We start from the raw sequence: 20,416 nt of genomic DNA on the forward strand, positions 1-20,416 counted from the left end.
GCCCGACCAAGTTAACCAGTTTGTTCATGGCAAATAATAACCAAAATAAAGTAGACGTGACATTGATTTATTGAGAACGAAGTAAAAAATTGAATATTTTGTGGAAGTTTTTTAACTGACGAATCAACTGAGAAACAGTGACACTATGATGTAGCCTTAAACATTTCCACGAAGACTCTGTCAACATTCGCGCACTCGTCAACCATCAACAAATCCCATTAAAGTCCCAACAAGTAATCTATTGCCAATGAGGACTCAGAAAACATTTCAAAGTAAAGTCAGGAAGACAGCGGTGAAGGCGCGTCTATGAATAATTTAGAAGAGAGCGCTTGAGATTGAACGTACGTGACGTGGTAAAGCCCTGCCGAGTTTCTGACTGTACAACATGTGAGCGAAGAGGGCTCATGTAATATACATACCGCCCATTGATCTACTGAATGCGCTAGGCGTACTATCTTTCTGAATTAAAATCTGTCTGTCTGTCAATCCATGTGTCTGTCCTAACCACCCACATACCAAAACAAACATGTTTCATTATAATTAAGTATGTAGGGGTTGGTTGGTAATCCAACACCAGCAGTGTATATCTGACAGACTGTATAGGTACACGGTATATTTTCAGGACAAGTATTAATATTACTATTTTTTTTCCTTCACCAATTGACTGTGAGAAATTAGACCTCATAATGAGGTCCACTTGAATCCGATTCTCTGTCAGATAAAGGGCTCTCTCAACGACTGGAGCTACAGTACATTCAAGTGATAATAATATTTCCTGTCATAAGGAGGAGAAAGGAAATCAAATGGTCACAAGGCACCGTATCATCCGATAACAGTAAATCTTTATTTCAATGTGTCAGCGATTCACGAAAATTGCCGATACCAGTCACTGATACTTACGGTGACCCCTTCTGGCCATTCTACTATCAAAAGGTAAATGGCATGCATGGCTGACAAACATTTTTTGTGTAAATTGCATGCATGTCCATCGTTTCTTATGCCCGTTATGGGGCAATTCCTGTAAGTATATGTAGGTTTATAAGCAGGGGTGCACATAAGTATTTTGTTGTCTTGAGGAAATAGAAACTGAAAACCGGAAAAAGGTTCACCTGGTTAAATTAAAATTACATATATTCATATATTAACAATAAACCATTCATGAGGTCAGTGCTCACTTGAGAACCATGGTAAAATGTTTATATCGACCCCGGTCTATTAGGTACAGTGTATAGACACGATATGTTTTATGAAAGCTTCGAGGGTCCTTTTTATGGGGCCAACGCAAGTCAAGTGCAAAGCGCAGTCTGACTACGCACGTTTCTTTTGGGATTTTCGTAGATGGGCGCAGGTAGAAAGGGGCATTTGCGGTGCTGTGGGAGTGAGCACAGCCAACTTTTGATATCAATCTCCCCGGATTTCCTTTAAATTGAGCAGAGAAGAGGCACACACAGTCCTTGTTATGAAGGATGCAGAAATAGACTCACTGGTGCCCAAGCAGAAGAGCAAAATGCGCAAAGCATATTTATAAGGAACTGGATTCAGACTTTCATGGGTAGATGATGTAAAGTTACTGAGGGCGATCACAAAACCGCTCTGAAGTGGGCATTTGGAGACCGCCTTCCACCCCGATCATTCGTGTCTGTGTGACACCCACCCTCCCCTCCATCCGTCTAGCTGTTTCGCGGCCCATGTGGGTGTTTTAAAATGCATATCTGATTATGATCATAATGGTGTCTTCAATTAGTTGATTTATTAATGATTCAGAGGATTCAATGCATGCTGTTGTCATATTTATGAATGAAATTCAATTATATCTACCACACAGGGCAGCAGAAATCATTCTGTTTGCGCCTCGATCACACCTGCCATAATCGCATTACACCACCTGCACCATGACTTGGAGCTGCTCCAAGCTGGTCCAAGGTCTAGTCAACTTTCAGTCACCAATTGGTCAGGTGGACGTTTGAAAGAAAATGCCTTCAGTCCTCCGGAATGCCCAGGATGGCACAGAGCAAATTTCCAAACATGGCAAACTAGACTTCCCCCAGTACGAAAATGAAGACTTTGCAGTTTTTACGCTGAGTGCACATGCACTGTCTACAAAAATAGAGCCCTTATAATGCATTATTTATGTGTTGCTACCAAAATGTACATGTTTATTCTCCATTTGCGTGTTATTGACATTGACATTCTGCATTTTTGTATGTCATGCATATACTTACTTGACTAATTTTCCTTCTTTCATCAATTGAGAAAAATCGAATGCTGTTATTATTCAGTGGAATCATAAGGTCTATTTTTTCTCTTAATGCAGGCCAGGTAAAATTGCGCTTTTAATCACCCATTCGTATTCTATAGAAAGCTATGCTCATTGGTTGCTGACTTTTTCAGGACCTGGATGTACCTATATTTTGAAATATTTTGAGTTAGATTTTCAGACTGTGGTTGTGCAAAGCATCCAGAAACAAGTTCAAACTTTGACAAGAATTGTTAAACTAAACTAACCATTGGTGAATCCAAAACAAAAAAATAAAAAGAAAAATGCATCAATCTGTCCAAAGTGCTAGTGGTATCGGTATTCTGTATAGGTGCAAACTTATGTAGTAAATATTCACACTGCTATCGGTCTGAAAAAAAGTGTCATTGAATATCCCTAAAAGGAAGCGAAAGCATCAATAACTGTCCAATGCTACTGAAATACTGCGTCCAAAAGACTGGAACTTCACTGCAATCATTGGAGAGCTGTAGTGTGAAAGAAATACTTTTACCGGTCTATTTTGGGAACAAGGAACAAGATGAATGTGCATTTTATGATGAATAGAGCTCATTGCTACCCCAAGGCTCAAACAGCAGCTACTGAAGAAAGGCACTTTAGATTGCTAGTTCATATCAGGTCCTGTATATTCACATGAAAAAAAAACAATATTGGATTTAAATTACACTGATGTTATGGAATTCAGCTGTTTCGTGTGGTCCTTGAATTGTAATTTTTGTGCATGACAGCCCTGTGCACTGGGAAGGAAAAAAAAAACACCTTTTGTTTGTTGTTTGCTTCAAATCCTTTGTTGCTGGATGAGAATAATTGAGCTTTTACACAGGCATTCAGAAATGTATCGTACAAATAAATGACTATGTTGAGAGCACATATTTTGCACCATATCCATGTCTAAAACTGCATTTTTCTCACACACCTGGGGAAGTCAGTGATGAAAAATTGTGGCAGCATTTAAGTTGCCCAGCTTTGACTTATGTGATGAATGTCAAGTGGTTGTGTGCTGACCTTTTGGGATTGTGAAAGCAAAAAAAATATATATATATATATATATGTCTACCATACTGCACAGTGTCCGAGGTCTACTGACCAATGTCCCAGGATCCCGGACTCTCGATCTCCCTGCGTCCGATGAAGTACCAGACGCAAGCCATCCAGTGGGCCAGCAAGGCAAACATGGACATAAGCAGAGTGAGGACTACGGCGCTGTACTGCGAGTAACGTTCCAACTTCTGCAGCAGCCGCAGCAGGCGAAGCAGACGCACAGTCTTCAACAGGTGCACTCCAAAGTACTGCAAGAGATGCGGTGCAATTAATTCCTCAAATTTGCAAAACACCGTTATAAAAAATAAAATAAAATTGAAAGAGTGGTGACTACGGAGCAACCATTAACTGCTGACCCCATCTGAACTCCAATGGGTAACCAAAACATCAGCACCTACCGGCACATAAACAATCTCTCAGATGAATGTTTGCTGCAGGAGAGCTCAGACGTGTGAGGACATCCTCGCGAGGATAAGCGCAATAGAAAATGGATGGATGGTTGGACATGGTACTGTTGGCTTCAAATCGTGATCTCCATCTCTCACTGAAGCATTTGGCAGCCGAGTGTGAAGTGATGGGGATAAAAATCAGCACCTCCAAATCTGAGGCAATGATCCACAGTCCGAAAAGGGTGGAGTGTCCTCTTCAGGTCCGGGATGAGATTCTGCCCAGAATGGAGGAGTTTAAGTATCTTGGGTTCTTGTTCACAAACGTATGTAGGTTGGATCTTGAGATCAACAGGCGGATCGGGGCAGGGTTTGCTGTGATGCGGACTCCCGTATTGGTCTGTCGTGGTGAAGAAAGAGCTGAGCCGAAGGGTGAAGCTCTTGATTTACTTGTCAATTTACGTTCCTACCCTCTGGTCATGACCAAAACAATAAGGTACCGGACACAAGTGACCAAAATTTGTTTCCTCCGCAGGGTGTCCGGGCTCTCCCTTAGAGATAGGGTGAGAAGCTTGGTCATCCAAGAGGGACTCAGAATTGAGTACCTGCTCCTCCATGTTGAGGGGAGCCAGATGAGGTGGCTTAGGCATCTGATCATGATGCCTCCTGGATGCCTCGGGGCATGTCCCACTGCTCGGAGGCCCTGTTGACGACCAAGGCCACACTGGAGAGACTATATCTCCCAACTGACCTGGGAACTCCTTGGTATCCCTCTGGAAGAGTTGGAAGACGTAGTTGGGGAGAGGGAAGTCTAAGGGTCCCTGCTGAAGCTGCTGCCTTCGCGACCCAACCCCGGATAAGCAGTAATTTACATAAACTTTTCACCAATAGAGAGGGGGCTTATTATTACAGGGAAACATATTAGAACCCGGATTATTGGAACAACCATGAAGAGCGTTTGCATTCCAGTCCGTGGTGTGAAGTTTTGGACTTTGTGATGAGCTGAAACCCTATACAAGCATGAATCTGTTCAGGAAACGGCTCAGACTGATTATTTTCACTTGGTATAAAGCTGAAATTATGGGGTAATCCTTACCGGTACTTCACATTGTAAACTTGATGGTACTTGGGATGCAATTTTGCAGTGTGTTGGTGGCATAGTTTTTAAAACCATAAACCTATTGTTTGCGACATTAATATGTGAGACAGGAGTCAGTTGTTCATCGTTTTTGGGAATTCATGAATATTGGAGTAGGGATAGGATGAAATAAATTGTACGTCTTCCTACCCCTTTGCTAGGATGTTGAAAAGGTATGTGTAAGAAGGATAATAATAGGTGTGTACACCGTTATTATTTGTAATGTCATGTTTATGTGGTTTTTGACATGTCTGGAATTATATAAAGAAAAGAACGAGGAAATAAATGACACTCTCAGGTAGACAATGGTACTCTTTAAATGTTGTGAGAGTTAGGAGGTCAGGGAACATCAGAGACAAGACTCACCACACTGACGTTGAAGGCATAGAGTAGGTCAAAGGGGAGGGCAGCGATGAGGTCCACAAAGAGCCAGGTGGTGACGTAGTGAACGCAGATGGAGCGGGCGTCGTACACCACCTGACCTGATGTGCTCACGAAGGTGGTTCGAAAATTCAGCACAATGTCTGCGGATGAAAAATGAGGCAAAACAATGAAAGTTGAAAAGAAATAAACGTTCTTACAAACAGTGAACAGATAGTAGACACACGCTCCACACAAAACCAAAACGTATAAATATTTAAAGGCTGCAGCTATAACTTGTCAAAAATACACATTAGCTATAACGAGGACATTTCTCATTACATTATAGAAAATGTTGATACCCAACACTGGCCAGTAAGTTCCAATCAACGGCTTATGGACTGACAGGGGTCCGCCATTGAACAGTTGTGGGTGGCAAGTGTAATTAGATTGAGAGATGGCATACCCACTTTTTGCAATAAGAACAATTGGGCTCCCATGGGCAATGGTTCACATTTCCGTCGCTTAGACGAGGGACAAACAGGCCAGCTATTCTCTAGGAAATGACTCAAGCCATCAAACATAATGTTCAGTAGCAAATGGTTCATATCCTTCCTCTCCGTTGCAAATCACTCATTAAAAACTTTTCTTTGTATCAAGAAACTTAAGGATGACTGATGATGGGACTCATGAGATGTGCAGTTTTCTTTGTATTTACCACAGCGGAACAGATGATGACCAACAACTATTGTGTTTGGTCAGGTTATAAATGTAATATATCCAGAAAGGGGCGCTTTGGAGAGCTACTAGTGTTCTCCCATTTGTTCTTACAAGATCAAGCGAGTTGTTACAAAGAGGTCAAGGGTTATTATACAGGCCACCAGATGAATCGGGGTGTGTCTCCATCTAATATCAGCAAGAGTCATGGCATATACAGTATTATGTACGGTTCATCCATATCGTCCGCTTTTGTTCATGTGTCAAGAGCCACCCCAAAGATCTATAGGCAATTTGGAGTGTTTTTATTTATTTATTTTTAAACAACCTTTCAATAAAATGGGCAACCGTACGACATTAATGGTTGCCCAGAGCCAGTGCTCCCCTGTCACCTACCACCTACCTTCAGACAGTGGCCCAAACAGGCCAAAATCTCCAGGAGTCAGCTACCAGAAATGGCCCAAAAATGATGAAAGAACATAATCTCCAAAAAACCCAGATTGTGATGAGAAAAGAAAAAAAAAACCAAAAAACATTGCAACCGGTGTACGCTAAAAGAGACATGAATCAGTATTAGCATCATATTGCTAGCTTTGGTTAGCCCAATTATTTCCAATATTGTGCAAACAATGACAACTTTTGTCATCAGCTTTATGGTGTCATTACTTTTGTAATGCTTGTCGGAATACGGCATATGACTAGGCTTAATGAAGAGGAGCTAATGGTGAGTGATATTTTTCATCTTTCTTTTTTTTTTGCTTCAATCCCAATCATGCATGAGGGATGTCTTCCGTGGGAACTGTCACACAAAAAAAATTGGGGACCTTTGGCTTTACAACTGCGACAACAATATTTTATATTGTGCATTGCTGCAGTGTAATAAGTAAATGTTTTAGGGAGCTTAGTAGACAGTCAGGGCCCTGAATGCAATTGTTTATGTATTTGTGTGACTGAATTTTTGCCACGTTTAAAGCGTAAAATGCATGAGCGAAGGTAGCTGACCTTTTTTTCGCTTCACTCTAGTGGTGGTGTATTTGCAGCTTGCTCCTGATTAAAATTTGGCTCATAACACAAAGCAAAAAAAAAAATTAATACAAAATGACCACGCGATGGATCATTGTTCCAAAAATTTATAAGTTGCGGCACTGCAGTAAAGGTATCAATGTATTCCTTGTTCTATTAGTACAGCCGCTGTTAGTCAATTTAACAATACCCTATATGTTACCATAACTAGTATTTGGGCCATTATCGTGAGCTGACAACTGATAAATTGCCTGTCAAACATTAACAAATAACCATCTGCTATATTTTGCCAGTGCTGTGCAGAGAAACTTCAGAAGAGTCCTTCTAGGATCTTACCTAGCATGAATAAGATTTCCACCAGTATGTCACTGACGCTGGGGGGGCTTCTGGGGGCGTTGCCTTCATCTCGTCCACCCACCACAGTGAAACAAACATTATAGGGCACGGTTACGGCCACATAGAAGGTAGCCAGTAGGATCAGCCAGTCCCACCCGGCCTTGAAGGTGCCATAGTGGAGCAGGATGAAGCGTGACTTCTGGATGGCCGCGACCTTGTACTCTGGGATCGGTGGTTTCTCCCCAAACATATTCTGCATGGGGGGACAGGGAGGGAGTTGACTGAGACGAGTATTATGAATGATATGGACTGACAGGACATTTAATCAGGTGTGCCTACTGGAAGAGTTGTCTCAAAGTTTCAAAGCTAATAACTTGAACTATATCGTCACAGTGAATCCCACCAAGCATCCTCAATTTCTTTTATACTGCATGTGAACCATAAACATTTAGTTGTTGTTGTTTTTTAAGTCCAGCCATAAAGTACCTGCATGTTTAAGCAAGCTATCATTACGGCTACTTCAACTTAACTCAAGGCCTCTCAGCCACTCAAAATGCCGCTTAGAAATGGGTACAAAAATAACTGAAATGTATAAGAATTTTCAAAATTTTATTTTTGAAACTACCAAATGAAATATCAGTGGCTCAGTTTATTCAGAGCTCTACTTGAGTTTGGATTTTTTTTTGGGGTGATTTTCATTGGGTGTTTATTTTTAGACATTTCAACATTATATAATTTTCATCATTTTTAATAAGATAATCAAAATGACACAAAATGTTAGCTTTCAGCCAAGATTTCTAAGGGCGGACTAACTTCTTCTTTCTGTTATTTTTTTTTCTCATTCATGACATCCCTATCATATTTCACATTGCGAAGTAAAATCAGCTTTGGTGGCTGAATCCCCCCCCAAAAAAATCCAGTTTGTGCTATCATGCCAAATCTGTGGGGGCCACACACAAAATCCCACTGAAATGTAAACTTTCAGATGAACAAAACCTTCAAAAGTTCAATTAATCTGACATCGAAACGCCTTCACATGAACAACACCTTCAAAAATTCAATTAAGCTGACATCGAAATAATGATGACACAAATCAGAGAGGCCCTCCGTTCTGCGTAATCGAATGTTAATTATGGCGCTTTTTTTTCTTCTGAAAATCCAATTGAACCGTGTTTAAAACACTCCATCATAGATTAATTTAGGTGCTCACAGAATATGCTGGTTTTGCTGTGGGGTGTGTGGGGGGGGGCGGGTTTTGCTATGTTTTTTGTGCTGGTTTTATAACATAGCAAATACTCTTTTGTGGGGAAGAAACTGTGGACATGCTCACAGTTAAGCATGAATTAAACCATCCATATTTTGAATCATATTGTATCTATTAGGGGGAAATGTTATGTCTCTCAAATAAACTGGATGAGATTAGACCACATAAACAAAGATAGGTAACAAAAATGTTTATTCACAAAACGCAGGACTGACAAAATACAAGAAAAGACTGCGATAACAAATAACCAGGAAAAAGCAAAATAAACAAAAAAGCTTCCAAGACAAGGAACAAGAAAATCATAAATTGCTTTTCGCTTACAGGATAAGGATACAATACACAATAATATTAAACAATAAATAACAATTTCCAAGAAAAAAACACAAATACAAAAACTTGCTGAGAAACTAAGAGGCAAAAATGTCTGAAATAATCAGGCACTTGGTGACAAGAGTCGAATACTTTGACTACGCTACAATGGATGCCTCCGGGTGGACTACCTGGTTTCAAGGGTTTGGATGAGTAGAAGGTATGACGTAGTGACAAGTCCGATAAGGTGGCGGCAGTAGGGTGTGCGCTACCAGATCAGAGACAGGTGGTGTCCGTGAGACGTGCGCCGCCGGAGCAGAGACGAGTTGCGGCCGCAGAGTGTGCGCCGACGGCACAGGGACAAGTCGCGGCCGCCGGGTCGTGGAGTCCAGAAAGAGTATCAGGTCCTTGTCAATTCTTGGACAATGAGGAAGAGGATTGTAGACAGGTGGACAGCATGCCGATTTCAGTCAGTAATCATGACCGAATCTTCCCCAACTCTCCAAGGTGGGTCTGTTCCAGTGAAAGTCCAGGTTATGGTTTCTTAGCCATGGCAATCACAAACAGCGCCGCATGAGAGGGTATGACCAGAAACCTCCTTTGTTGTTCAAGATGTGTGTCTTAACTGAATAGGGTTGATATGTTTAACGTCCACCAGGGGACTCACATATGGGTGAATCCCCAACTAATTGCCCTTCACTTTTCAATTGGTCACCATCTCTTCTTTGACACACAGATCTACAAAATAGGTTTTGGCAACGGAATCTACAATGGTCATAACTCTACATATTTTCCCATAACCAGACACCCAACATGGAGTTGAAGTCTTTTCAGGTTTTTGGTATTGTACAACTGAAGTGTTGACTCAGTGAGTCTCAGAGCAATTGCCTCCTGCTGTCACTGACTGTGTCCGATGTTGCTCGGTGTGCTCCTGCCCGCCTTCCAGGTGTCTCTCCCTCATGTGATTCTCCAGACGGATGGCAAAAATAATGAATTCCTCAGGGTTAGTTGCGTCATCGTGAATCGCCAACTCATCCTTGAGGAAGGGACTTCGTCCACAATGCAAAATGCTGCATAGCACGCAGTTGTCAAAACCACTCTCTCATATACAAAACTTAAGGGAATAGTCAGCCACAGACTGACTACCCTGGTTACACTCGAGCAGTTGTCTTTTGGCCTCCTTTCCCGGAACTGGGTGGTGAAACACGCGATGAAAATCAGCAAGAAATTCGGAGAAGGAAGACCGAAGTTCTGGTCGCGCGTTGCTCACGGCCCTAGCCAAAGAACTAGCCTGGCCAGTCAATAGACTCATGACAAATGTGACTTTAGAACGATCATGGGAGTGGGTGGAGCGTTGATGGTTAAAAAAATAATAAATCAAACTACACTGATGAATAGACTGCATGATCCATGATGGATGTGGTATGTTGGGTTCGACAGTGACAGTGAGGGGATCCGAGGGGAGCGTCCCTCAGGTGCCCAGTTGCTTGACGTGTGTGAACAACTCCTAAATCCAGGTAGCCAGCAAGGGGACCTCATAACAGAGCTCCGCAAGCACGGTCTCCTACTGTCCCACCTGTCTTCGTTGACTGGCCAAAGCTTTTGCAAATTTATCCAAGTCCGCGGGATCCATGGTCGGATTATTCTGTTATGTCTCCGGATAGGAGTGGATCCCACAAACGCAGACAAGTATCAGATCTTTAACAAAAATGTTTATTTATAAAACGCAGGACCGACAAAGTACAAGGAAAGACGCTGGTAACAAACAACCAGGAAAAAGCGAAACAAATTAAAAACGCTTGCAAAAGGCAAGAAAAACGTAAATTGCTTGTCGCTCAAAGGACAAGGAAATCCAATACACGAGAATACTAACCAAGAAATAATAACAAGAACTACTTACATGGCAAAACACAAATATGTGGCCAGAAGCCAAGAGGCAAAAACCTCTAGAATAATCAGGCATTTGGAGACAAGAGTCGTGAGCAAGGCTGAAATAATCCGACAGCCAGTTGTTGGCGTGGCTTTTAAGGCAGCTGGTAATGAGGTATGATTACAGACAGGTGCAGCTCATGAGGGAACGCCCACTCTCCAGCTGGAGACTGGAAAAACAAAGCAAACATGACAGGATCATGACAGGCAAATATACTAACCTTATCAAAATTGAAGAAAAAAAAGCTACAGGTTTGGACGCATGTCGATGCACCAAATGTGAAAGGGATTGCGTGAACGTTCCCTTAAGTGAGTAATAATAGACCTGTTGTCTTGACAACTGACTTAGAACCTGTGCTAGCACTGAAGCTAAAATAGCTCTGTGTGGTGTTGTAGCACATTTCTTCAGGTGTGTAGGTGCTGGCTAACATTACGGACCCTGCTGTCAGGATTCAAAGTACTGAACACTGCAGCAGAAGTCAAAGTGACCTTTACACCATCTGTTATCTGAGCACTGTACCACACTACATACCGTATGCAAGTGATGACCGGTCAAGGTTAGCAAGGCCCACTGTGCTGAGGTAAACAATACTCAGAGCACTGACCCACATTTAAAACATAAAATCTAATAATTGTGACATGATTCTAATTTATTGTCAACAGTCCATCTGTTCTTTTTTTTTTAATATTTTAGCGTATATTTTGGTTGCACTGGTTGCAGTCCGGATATGTGGATTATTATTATTATTATTTTTTGTCATTCCAATGTAAATGCCCAGGGATTTCAGAATCAGTCCTGATGGTCAATGTAAATTAAACTACCGTATATTTGGAATTGGACTTTTTTTCTCAAGCTATTAGATTTTAAATTTGTCTGATGCAGGTACAATCAAATCTGACAAGCCACTACTGTATGAAACCTGATATTTTAACACGATTAAGGTAACCACAATAAAACCGCTTCTGTGTGTGTGTGTGTGTGTGTGTGTGGGTGGTTGGTTGTCTGTGTGTGGATAGCTCTCTGGGCACATCAAAGATTTTCATTCATTGTGGGTGGGTCTGGCACTGAAACTAAATGGGGATTCACAACAGTTTTAGTGGTGTGGAAGTGCACTTTTCTTGATTTTACTTTTGTTATGTGCCACATCGTAATATTTCACAACACACAGTGTGATGGATGGAGTGTACTCTTTTAACCACAAAAATATTTATAGTTGCAAGTAGTGATTAACTGTCATAATCGGTGGTGATGTGTCGACTTTTGATTAGATTAAGTTTTGTTTTATGTTTTCTCTTTGTGCCTTTATTCCTGTCTCGCTCATGAGGGTTTTGTTTCCAACCCATTCTAGTCAGCCTTTGATTGCTGCCCTTGCGAGTCGGATTTTTACGCCAAGCGCATGCGCCCCGTGTATAAAGAAAGGGCCTCACAAGTGTATTTCTAAATATCCAGTGGGGTTTTTTTGATGCCACCGCAGGAGGTTATCACCAATACCATTACCATGATGTAATGTTACATACGCTGTGAATTGGGAATTTCTCCATTGCGAGACTAATAAAGGTTTTCTTATCTTAATTTACTGTCAAAGGTGTGCTCATTATCACAGATTCACCTAAGGGACAGTATGACTGCAAATATTGGTCAGTTTCCTCTCCATTCCTCTGTCACAGCTCTTCGAAGTGGAAGGATACTTACCAGTGTGGTAATAAAGTTTAAATAGTTAATTTAGTTTAAAAATGTAAATCCAATTTACAAAGGATGTCAAAATGCATTTATTTTTGTTCACCATATTTCCTACTCACATTGTTGAGCTTGAGTTTGTTCTTGTCTTGCTTCTGCAGGTGCCCTGAAAGGTGGTAAAGGACAGCTCGGCTGCGACGGCGGTTGGCGTTAAAGCCGGGGGGCCGAGTCACCTGATGCACCTGCAGACCCGTCTCCTCATCTGTAGACCGCCAACAGAATCAGCCAAACAATTGGAGACAACAATTTTGCAAGATTGACAAGATGAAATGTGGGCTTGAACATGTCTCATTCTATGGAGGAAGTTGATCAGTGTGCTGGGGTGGATTCTCACTTTTCCCTTAAGATCTTGAATGGTTTCGTTTCGTTTTCGTTTCGTTGATTGTTTATTGAACATATAAAATATACAATACTGCAACATTTTGGCAAAAAGTCAAAGCAAGCAAGATATAAAAAGGAAAAGAAAATAGTCATCATCACAAATTATCTGTTCAAAAGAATAGGAAAAAGTAAAAAACTTATCCAGTCCTACCCCTTGTTATATAATATGTGAATTAATCATGTCAATACAGAAAAAAGGAAAAAGTCTACAAATCACCAAGTGCTTTTACCCATATGTGTGCTATACTTATCTAATTATACAACTTTTGATTTATTTATACATACTCTAACACCTTTATATGTTGATTTTCTCATATTCATAACATACTACTTTTCAATTCATTCATCAATGTAATTCTGATGTATTTCTATATTTTATAACTATATAAAATTTTATCAACTTTTCAATTTTTCTTGTACTACTCTCTTGAATTTGTTTTTGAACTCAGCAAGCGAGTTACTCATTTTCCTGGTCCATTCCAAAATTGTTCCACAGATTTACATCTGTTACAGATACACTCCTTTGCTTGATGTTAGTTCGTGTTTTGGATTTTTTGGATTGGTCAGTACCCCTTAAATTATAACAGCTTTCTAGAATTTTGAATACGGTTGAATACGTTATTGATAAATCTATATATATATATATATATATTGCGCGTCGTCCCGCACGCGGTCTGTCCTTCCGTCTGTCCCTTTTCAAAACGTACCTACTTCACCGCGCCGCTGCGCGCCGCCACTGCGCGCCGCCACTGCGCGCCGCCACTGCGCGCCGCCACTGCGCGCTGCCACTGCGCCGCTCAGGCAGTGGCTCACTACGATCGCGCGGGCATCTTAGCGAAAAAATGTTGTCTACCCACAAGCATTGCAATAAAGTTGTTAGTTATTTAGTAGAGCTAAACATCTCTTTATTTTCGCGATAAGCAATGAAGATGAACAAAAAGTTGAACCAAGCAACAACACTTTTGTGGACCGAAGGCCCACCTTACCAGCCTTCCGCAGGAAATAGCTGATGAGCCGCCCGCAGGGCGGCGAACCACCACCTTACCAGCCTTCCGCAGGAACTAGCTGATGAGCCGCCCGGAGGGCGGCGAACCAGTTAGTTAAACATAAAAAACAAAGTGATTTTTGTTCATAGATCGACTCTTCGATTTCTTTTGTAACTTCAGCTGTTTATTTGTTCTTTGCTTTTATTTCAGAGTAGAATGAAACGTCATGTAGGTGTAATCACCTCCATAAAATGTATTATTACTTGTACTTCAACAGTAATTGAAGTCCCGTAATATTAGCTTATTCCAGCCCAACAACCACAATACGTCATCACCTTTCTCTATTTTGCTGGGTGAGTAAAATGGCCGCCACAGAATAATTTATTAGGGCCCAGATCGAAACAACATTCAAGAAAAAGAAAACATGTCATGCCTCAAGGCAAAATAAACATTTCTGTCAAACAGGTAGAGGTTTACCGGCCTCGGTGGATGCCACGCTTATTGAATATCTAGTGCTCATGCCATACAAATAGATAAAAGTAAGGATCACTTCACATGGCTGGTTTGTGATCAAACCAAGGCCTTTATTTATCAGAAATCCATTTTGAAATGCAAGGAGGATGATATGTAAGTAAAAGTAGAAGCCTTGGGGAGAAGTTCAGCTAGCGCCTTCATTTTCACAATATCCACTGCGCTCTCAATGGAGGGGGCAGGGCTGAACATACATTTTAAATTATTAAGGCTGTGATTTATTGCAATCCGTGCGATGCTATGTGCACGGACAAGCTGAAGCTCACGGCCTCTTTTTATTGCCTCGTTCACTGTTAGTTAGACTGCAGACAAATTACGACAGCCGAGCTGTTGCAACAGATTTGGCATTTCTTGCCCCGTGTCTTTTCCGCAAAGACGGCATATCGGTCTGAACCGTGCGGACTTTCACATAGCATTGCGGCATCCTGCAATCAGATAATTGAATGCCTTTGGCACCCCGTCAGTACAGATACTACAGTTAAAGCCAGAAAATAGTATGCTTGATTTTGTTCCCCTATTCTGTGAGAATGCTGTTTTAGTCATATGAGCAGGACTAAAATAAGGTAGACAATTAACAGCTTTTACAGGCAACGTGAAAAGGGGCTTTGCTTCATGATATAAAATTCATTTTAGATATGCTCTCTATGCAGAGGAACCGTCAGAGTAGAGAATATTCAAACTACCAAATCTTAATATTTTCTGATTCTGAATTTTTGTTCTTTGCTCCCAGTTGGACTCCCAATGTCCTTTGTAAATACTTTTTTGACACAGGAATCCTACCACAGTTCACTCACCTGTGTCAGGCCCTTGTTCTGAATCCTGGTCCTTCTTCTTGTCAGTGATGTCTTTATGAGACACCAGGAAGAGGACCACCTCACCCTTCTCGTTCTTGATGGGCACAATGTCCAGAAGACACCAGAAGTGTGTGCCTGCACTCAAAAGGAGCATCATGAAAATACTGTCCACTTCAGGCATATATACTCACAATTTTGGGCACAATTTCACGAGGACCCTAAAATGTTCCAACTTGATTTAACAATGGATCAAACATTTGTTTTGAAGTTTCTCCTTGTTGGAAAAACACCACTTTTTTCCCCACACACTCACACATTGAAAAGGTGGGTAAGTGTTATTCAGCATTTATTCATTCATTCATTCATTTTCCGATCCGCTTATCCTCACAAGGGTCGCGGGGGGTGCTGGAGCCTATTCCAGTTGTCTTCGGGCAGTCGGCGGGGGTCACCCTGAACCGGTTGCCAGCCAATCGCAGGGCACACAGAGACAAACAACCATCCACGTAGGGAGGCTGGAGCTGGAATTGAACCCGAGTATCTCTGCACTGTGAGGTCAATGCGCTGACCACTAAACCACTGCGCCGTCTCATTCAGCATTTAGAGAAGTTCAAATGAAGTCCACTTGTAAAGGTCTGAATGCATTCATTCATTCATTCATTCATCTTCCGAACCGCTTGATACTCACTAGGGTCGCGGGGGGTGCTGGAGCCTATCCCAGCTGTCTCCGGGCAGTAGGCGGGGGACACCCTGAATCGGTTGCCAGCCAATCACAGGGCACACAGTGACGAACAACCATCCACGCTCACACTCACACCTAAGGACAATTTGGAGCGTTCAATCAGCCTGCCACGCATGTCTTTGGAATGTGGGAGGAAACCGGAGCACCCGTGGAAAACCCACGCAGGCCCGGGGAGAACATGCAAACTCCACATAGGGAGGCCGGAGCTGGAATCGAACCCGGTACCTCTGCACTGTGAAGCCGACGTGCTAACCACTGGACTACTGGGCCGCACGGTCTGAATGCATTTTAGGTTTATCCTAAAATTTCACCCAAAAGCAAAACAACCCAAACCTTTTCTGAGCCGTGTACATACAGTACATACAAAACATTTCATTTTAATTCAGCCTGTCTCATTGCAATCATTACACAGGAATGAATATAAGGAAGAAAAAAAAATGTCGGACCAAGAGAAAAGCAGCTGAGAATCTAAAGCTAGTTGGCATTGGTTGTAGCGCACTAGCTTGAGCTTTGCTTGAACTGTAGTATATTTTGTACTAGACAGACATAACAGATAGACTGTCACATCTTTGATGCTCACAAAAATTCAATCTGGCATAAAGTGCTGCTGCTTGATCACTGACTAGAGCAAAGAAAGCTCCTCGACTACCGTCACTACATATTCTCACCGTATTTGTAGTAATAGTCAATGCCGAAAACCGAGCTTGCTTTACCGTGATGTCTAGGTTTGTCTTATGATCACTTTCTGTTTCTAGGCTGTTGCCAAATCTCCAACTTCTTCACAATGATGCTGTTGGGCAGCTCATTAAAAGTAGAAGAAATGATCTTTCTCCAGGTCTGTTGCTAAAATCACCGCATACAATCACTTTCTATTGCCAGGAGGCTGCAAAAATGAGAATATGCTCAGACAAAGCCTTTAACTTGCCGGTTAGGACAGACGAGGCCTATTCATGCAATTGCTGTGCTTTTGTTATGGTTTCCTGTTACGCACTCTTAATCCCTCAGGAGGCGATGCGTGGCATTTATGGATACTGTTTCCTACACAGTCTTACTAACCCAGAGTAGCTCGGGTGTGTAAATAATGCAGGACGGCAGTGTTCCTGAATAAAATCATTCAACATATTGTCCTTGTTTGTCTGATAGAATGGTTAACAATGGCAACACAATGTAGCTTCTGTTTCATTTCATTTAATATTTGCCAGAGACCAAGTGTTGGATTGTGATTAACAAATACTTGGTGCAGTATTCAATGAAGGAGTAGATCGGTATAGTGACTTACTGAGTAAAAAGGAAAACCGAAAAGTCTTTTTGCCCGGATCTTTTATTGGGTAATCTGCAATATTCCTCAATTTCTCTCATGACAAGATGAAAAACCCAATTAAACAGCACTAGAGTGACAGTGTCACGTCGCGTGCCCGCCAGCAGGTGGCGGGTTTTTTCCTCCGCCTGTTCTGCACACCTGTTCGTAATTTCGGGCTGATTACCCTCCTTTATTAAGAGACTCCGGCAGTCCTGTCACTGCCGGAGAATTCCTTACCGTGCCATTGCGCTCTCTCGCTATTTCATCGTTCGTATTTACTCGCTGCCTTTATGCCTTGCGGCCTCTACTGTTGTTATTCGCGTTTCACCCAGATTGTGGTTGTTCTAGATTACTGATCTCAATACTTCCTCGCTCTTTGTTTTTTTCGCGAGCGTTTTCGGTTGTTTTTCCTTATTTCATGGTCCTTATTTGACCAGCGTTTTCTGTTTCCGTTTTCCCTGTCGGGCTCTTTCTGTTCGTATTAAAACCCTTTGTTTTTTCATACAAGACCTTTTCGTGTCTGTTTTTTCCTGGGATCCACCTCGTTATTTTTTGTTGTGCACGAGGCGATTTTTCATCGCCTCGGGCGCAACGTGACAGACAGCCTAAACAACATCAAACGTGTTTTCCCCGTAATATACATAAGCTGTATTGATTCAATCTTCATTAACCACGAAAATAAAATGATTAGAAACATCCATCCATCCATCAATTTTCCGAACTGCTTGATCCTCACTCGGGCCGCGGGGGGTGCTGGAGCCTATCGCAGCGTCTTCAGGCAGTAGGCAGGGGACACCCTGAATCAGTTTCCATCCAATCGCAGGGCACACAGAGACGAACAACCATCCACGCCCACACTCACACCTAGGGGCAATTTCGAGCGTCAAATAAGCCTGCCATGCATGTTTTTGGAATGTAGGAGGAAACCGGAGCACCCGGAGAAAACCCACGCAGGCCCGGGGAGAACATGCAAACTCCACACAGGGAGGCCGCAGCTGGAATCGAACCCGGTACGTCTGCACTGTGAAGCCGACGTGCTGACCACCGGACTACCGGGCCGCCCGATTAGAAACATATTTGACCTTTTTGTTTTGTTTTGTTTGACGGGCAGCAAGGTAGGTGAGTGGTCAGAAAGTCTGCCTGACTGTTGGTGTCAACCAACTATTATGATGATGACGATGATGATTATTTATTTATTTATGATCACTCCTAGGGAGAATTTAGAGTGTTCAATCAGCCTTCGATGCATGTCTTTGGAATGTGGGAGGAAACCGGAGTACCCAGAGAAAACCCACGCAGGCACGAGGAGAACATGCAAACTCCATACTGGGAGCTGGGAATGAACCCACGACCTCTACACCGTGAGTCTGACACGCTAAACACTGGATCACCGGGCCACCATTCTTAATTCTTATTAATTGTTATCATAAAATATGACACACCTTCTTTCTTGTAGAAGACCAATTCTGTCTTGAACTCACGCCGGTCGTCAAGGGCTCCTTGGATTTGTGTCGTGAAACGGTCGCTGGTCTCAGGGCCGTACAGGAATTGGCAGGCGCAACTTTTCTGCATGAGCTCGGCGCGAGCATAACCCGTGAGCTCGCAGAAGCCATCTGAGCAGTACACGATGGGGTAGAGCGATTGAACCTGTGCGTTGCCCAGCACAAAGTTGCTGTCTGAGACACAAGACAAGAGAGACCAAATAAAATACATGTACATATATTACGTGCCCATGTCAGATACAATTGATTAGTCTTAAATCACACAATTGGGTTTTGGTGCCCTGTCTTATCAAGAACTCTTGTTTACATAGGACATCATCTGGTGAAGGTACAGTGCCATGAAAAAAGTATTTGCTCCCTTTTTTATTTCTGTGTTCTTTGTACATTTATCACACATCGAGATTTACAGTTCATCAAACCAATTTTAATGTCACACAGAGAAAATTTTGTGTGTGTATGTGTGTGTGTGTGTGTGTGTGTGTGTAACGTACAGTTTGATGGTTACCTCACAGTTTTGATGGCCAGTGTTCTTGCTTCAATTTTTTATCATCAGTATAGTGCTGCTGAAAGTTTTTGCTTCACTTCAAGACAGAATCTTTTAATCTTGTTCAATTTGCCACTGGCACAGTAATTATTCCTTACTATTACTCATTTGCCAAATAGAGTCCACTGTTGCTCTAATTCTCGTTAATTCCATTAACATCGCATTGCATTGATCATATGACATACCGGTACATTTCTGTAGTGAGTCATCACCAAATCTGACTGTCTTGACTTGACTTTGCCCGTGGGTATTCGGCTGTGTGTTTATTTCGTCTATGGTCATGCTTTCTGCTGGATAATTGAATTGATAATCACCAGAGGACGAATGTGAGTGTGTTAATGTTTAATTCTGCCAGACCATATTCAGTTAATAGCCAGCAGGCAAATAAATAAATGACAAAGCACATTGTAAGTGACTTTGCATCTTGATCTTTTAACACAAAGACCTTGCCGTCTTATGTTGTGTGTGTGTGTGTGTTTGTGTGCGTGTGTGTGTGTGTGTGTGTGTGTGTGTGTGTGTGTGTGTGTGTGTGTGTGTGTGCGACAGCAGTCAATTCCAAGAGCCAATAATTACTGCTAACTTCTGCCCTGCCTGACAGAGGTTAGCATGTGTTAAAACATTTTTTTAAAAAAATCACACTACGTACTCTCACGACAGTCACATGCTGACTACTGAGCGAACTAAATTTCCCCTAGCACTGAGTGGACAAGCAATGTCATGTGATCATCTATAGCCAGTGACGGTGCCCTGTGCTGGCACTCAGACGCGGTCTGAGCAGATCTTAGTTGAGATCAACTTTCTTCCATCATATTGTCACTTTCTCCAACAAGGCTCCCTATGGTGTGCCGGCATGCCCATCTTGGCCAAGACCGGTCTGCCATATGGCAAAAGCGCAGTGAGCGTTGCATTGATACAAAAATCAGGATTTGCTGGCATTTTTGCACCCAACTGCAGATGTGCCGTCTATGTAAATGTTTAACTCGGACAAATGAGATATTGTTTCCCTCATTCCACATACGAAGCTCTTCTAAGAACATAAAACAATAACGCACTGGTATTGTTGGACGATCCGAGCCTAAACTAAAGATCGAGTCAGGGTGCTATGCTGTTCACAGTCACTTGG

At 42.2% G+C, this 20,416-nt stretch overlaps 1 protein-coding gene across 2 annotated transcripts in view; it reads right to left on the reverse strand.

Moving 5' to 3' along the window:
* Positions 1-20,416, reverse strand: part of kcnh3 (potassium voltage-gated channel, subfamily H (eag-related), member 3) — a 129,111-nt gene that overhangs the window by 24,665 nt on the left and 84,030 nt on the right. Inside the window, exons 1-7 of one of the 2 annotated variants that reach the window (XM_052081741.1) lie at positions 19,479-19,651; positions 18,690-18,923; positions 15,209-15,343; positions 12,579-12,718; positions 7,277-7,529; positions 5,207-5,364; positions 3,363-3,564 (exon numbers count right to left, since the gene is read on the reverse strand). In XM_052081741.1, coding sequence (XP_051937701.1) covers positions 3,363-3,564; positions 5,207-5,364; positions 7,277-7,529; positions 12,579-12,718; positions 15,209-15,343; positions 18,690-18,923; positions 19,479-19,575 — 1,219 coding nt within the window. In that variant the 5' untranslated portion in view covers positions 19,576-19,651. Of the gene's footprint in view, positions 1-3,362; positions 3,565-5,206; positions 5,365-7,276; positions 7,530-12,578; positions 12,719-15,208; positions 15,344-18,689; positions 18,924-19,478; positions 19,652-20,416 lie in introns of those variants that run through there. The other variant, XM_052081742.1, reaches the window with a different exon arrangement.

The sequence above is a fragment of the Hippocampus zosterae genome, chromosome 12 (assembly GCF_025434085.1).
Source record: "Hippocampus zosterae strain Florida chromosome 12, ASM2543408v3, whole genome shotgun sequence".
NCBI classification, from domain to species: Eukaryota; Metazoa; Chordata; class Actinopteri; order Syngnathiformes; family Syngnathidae; genus Hippocampus; species Hippocampus zosterae.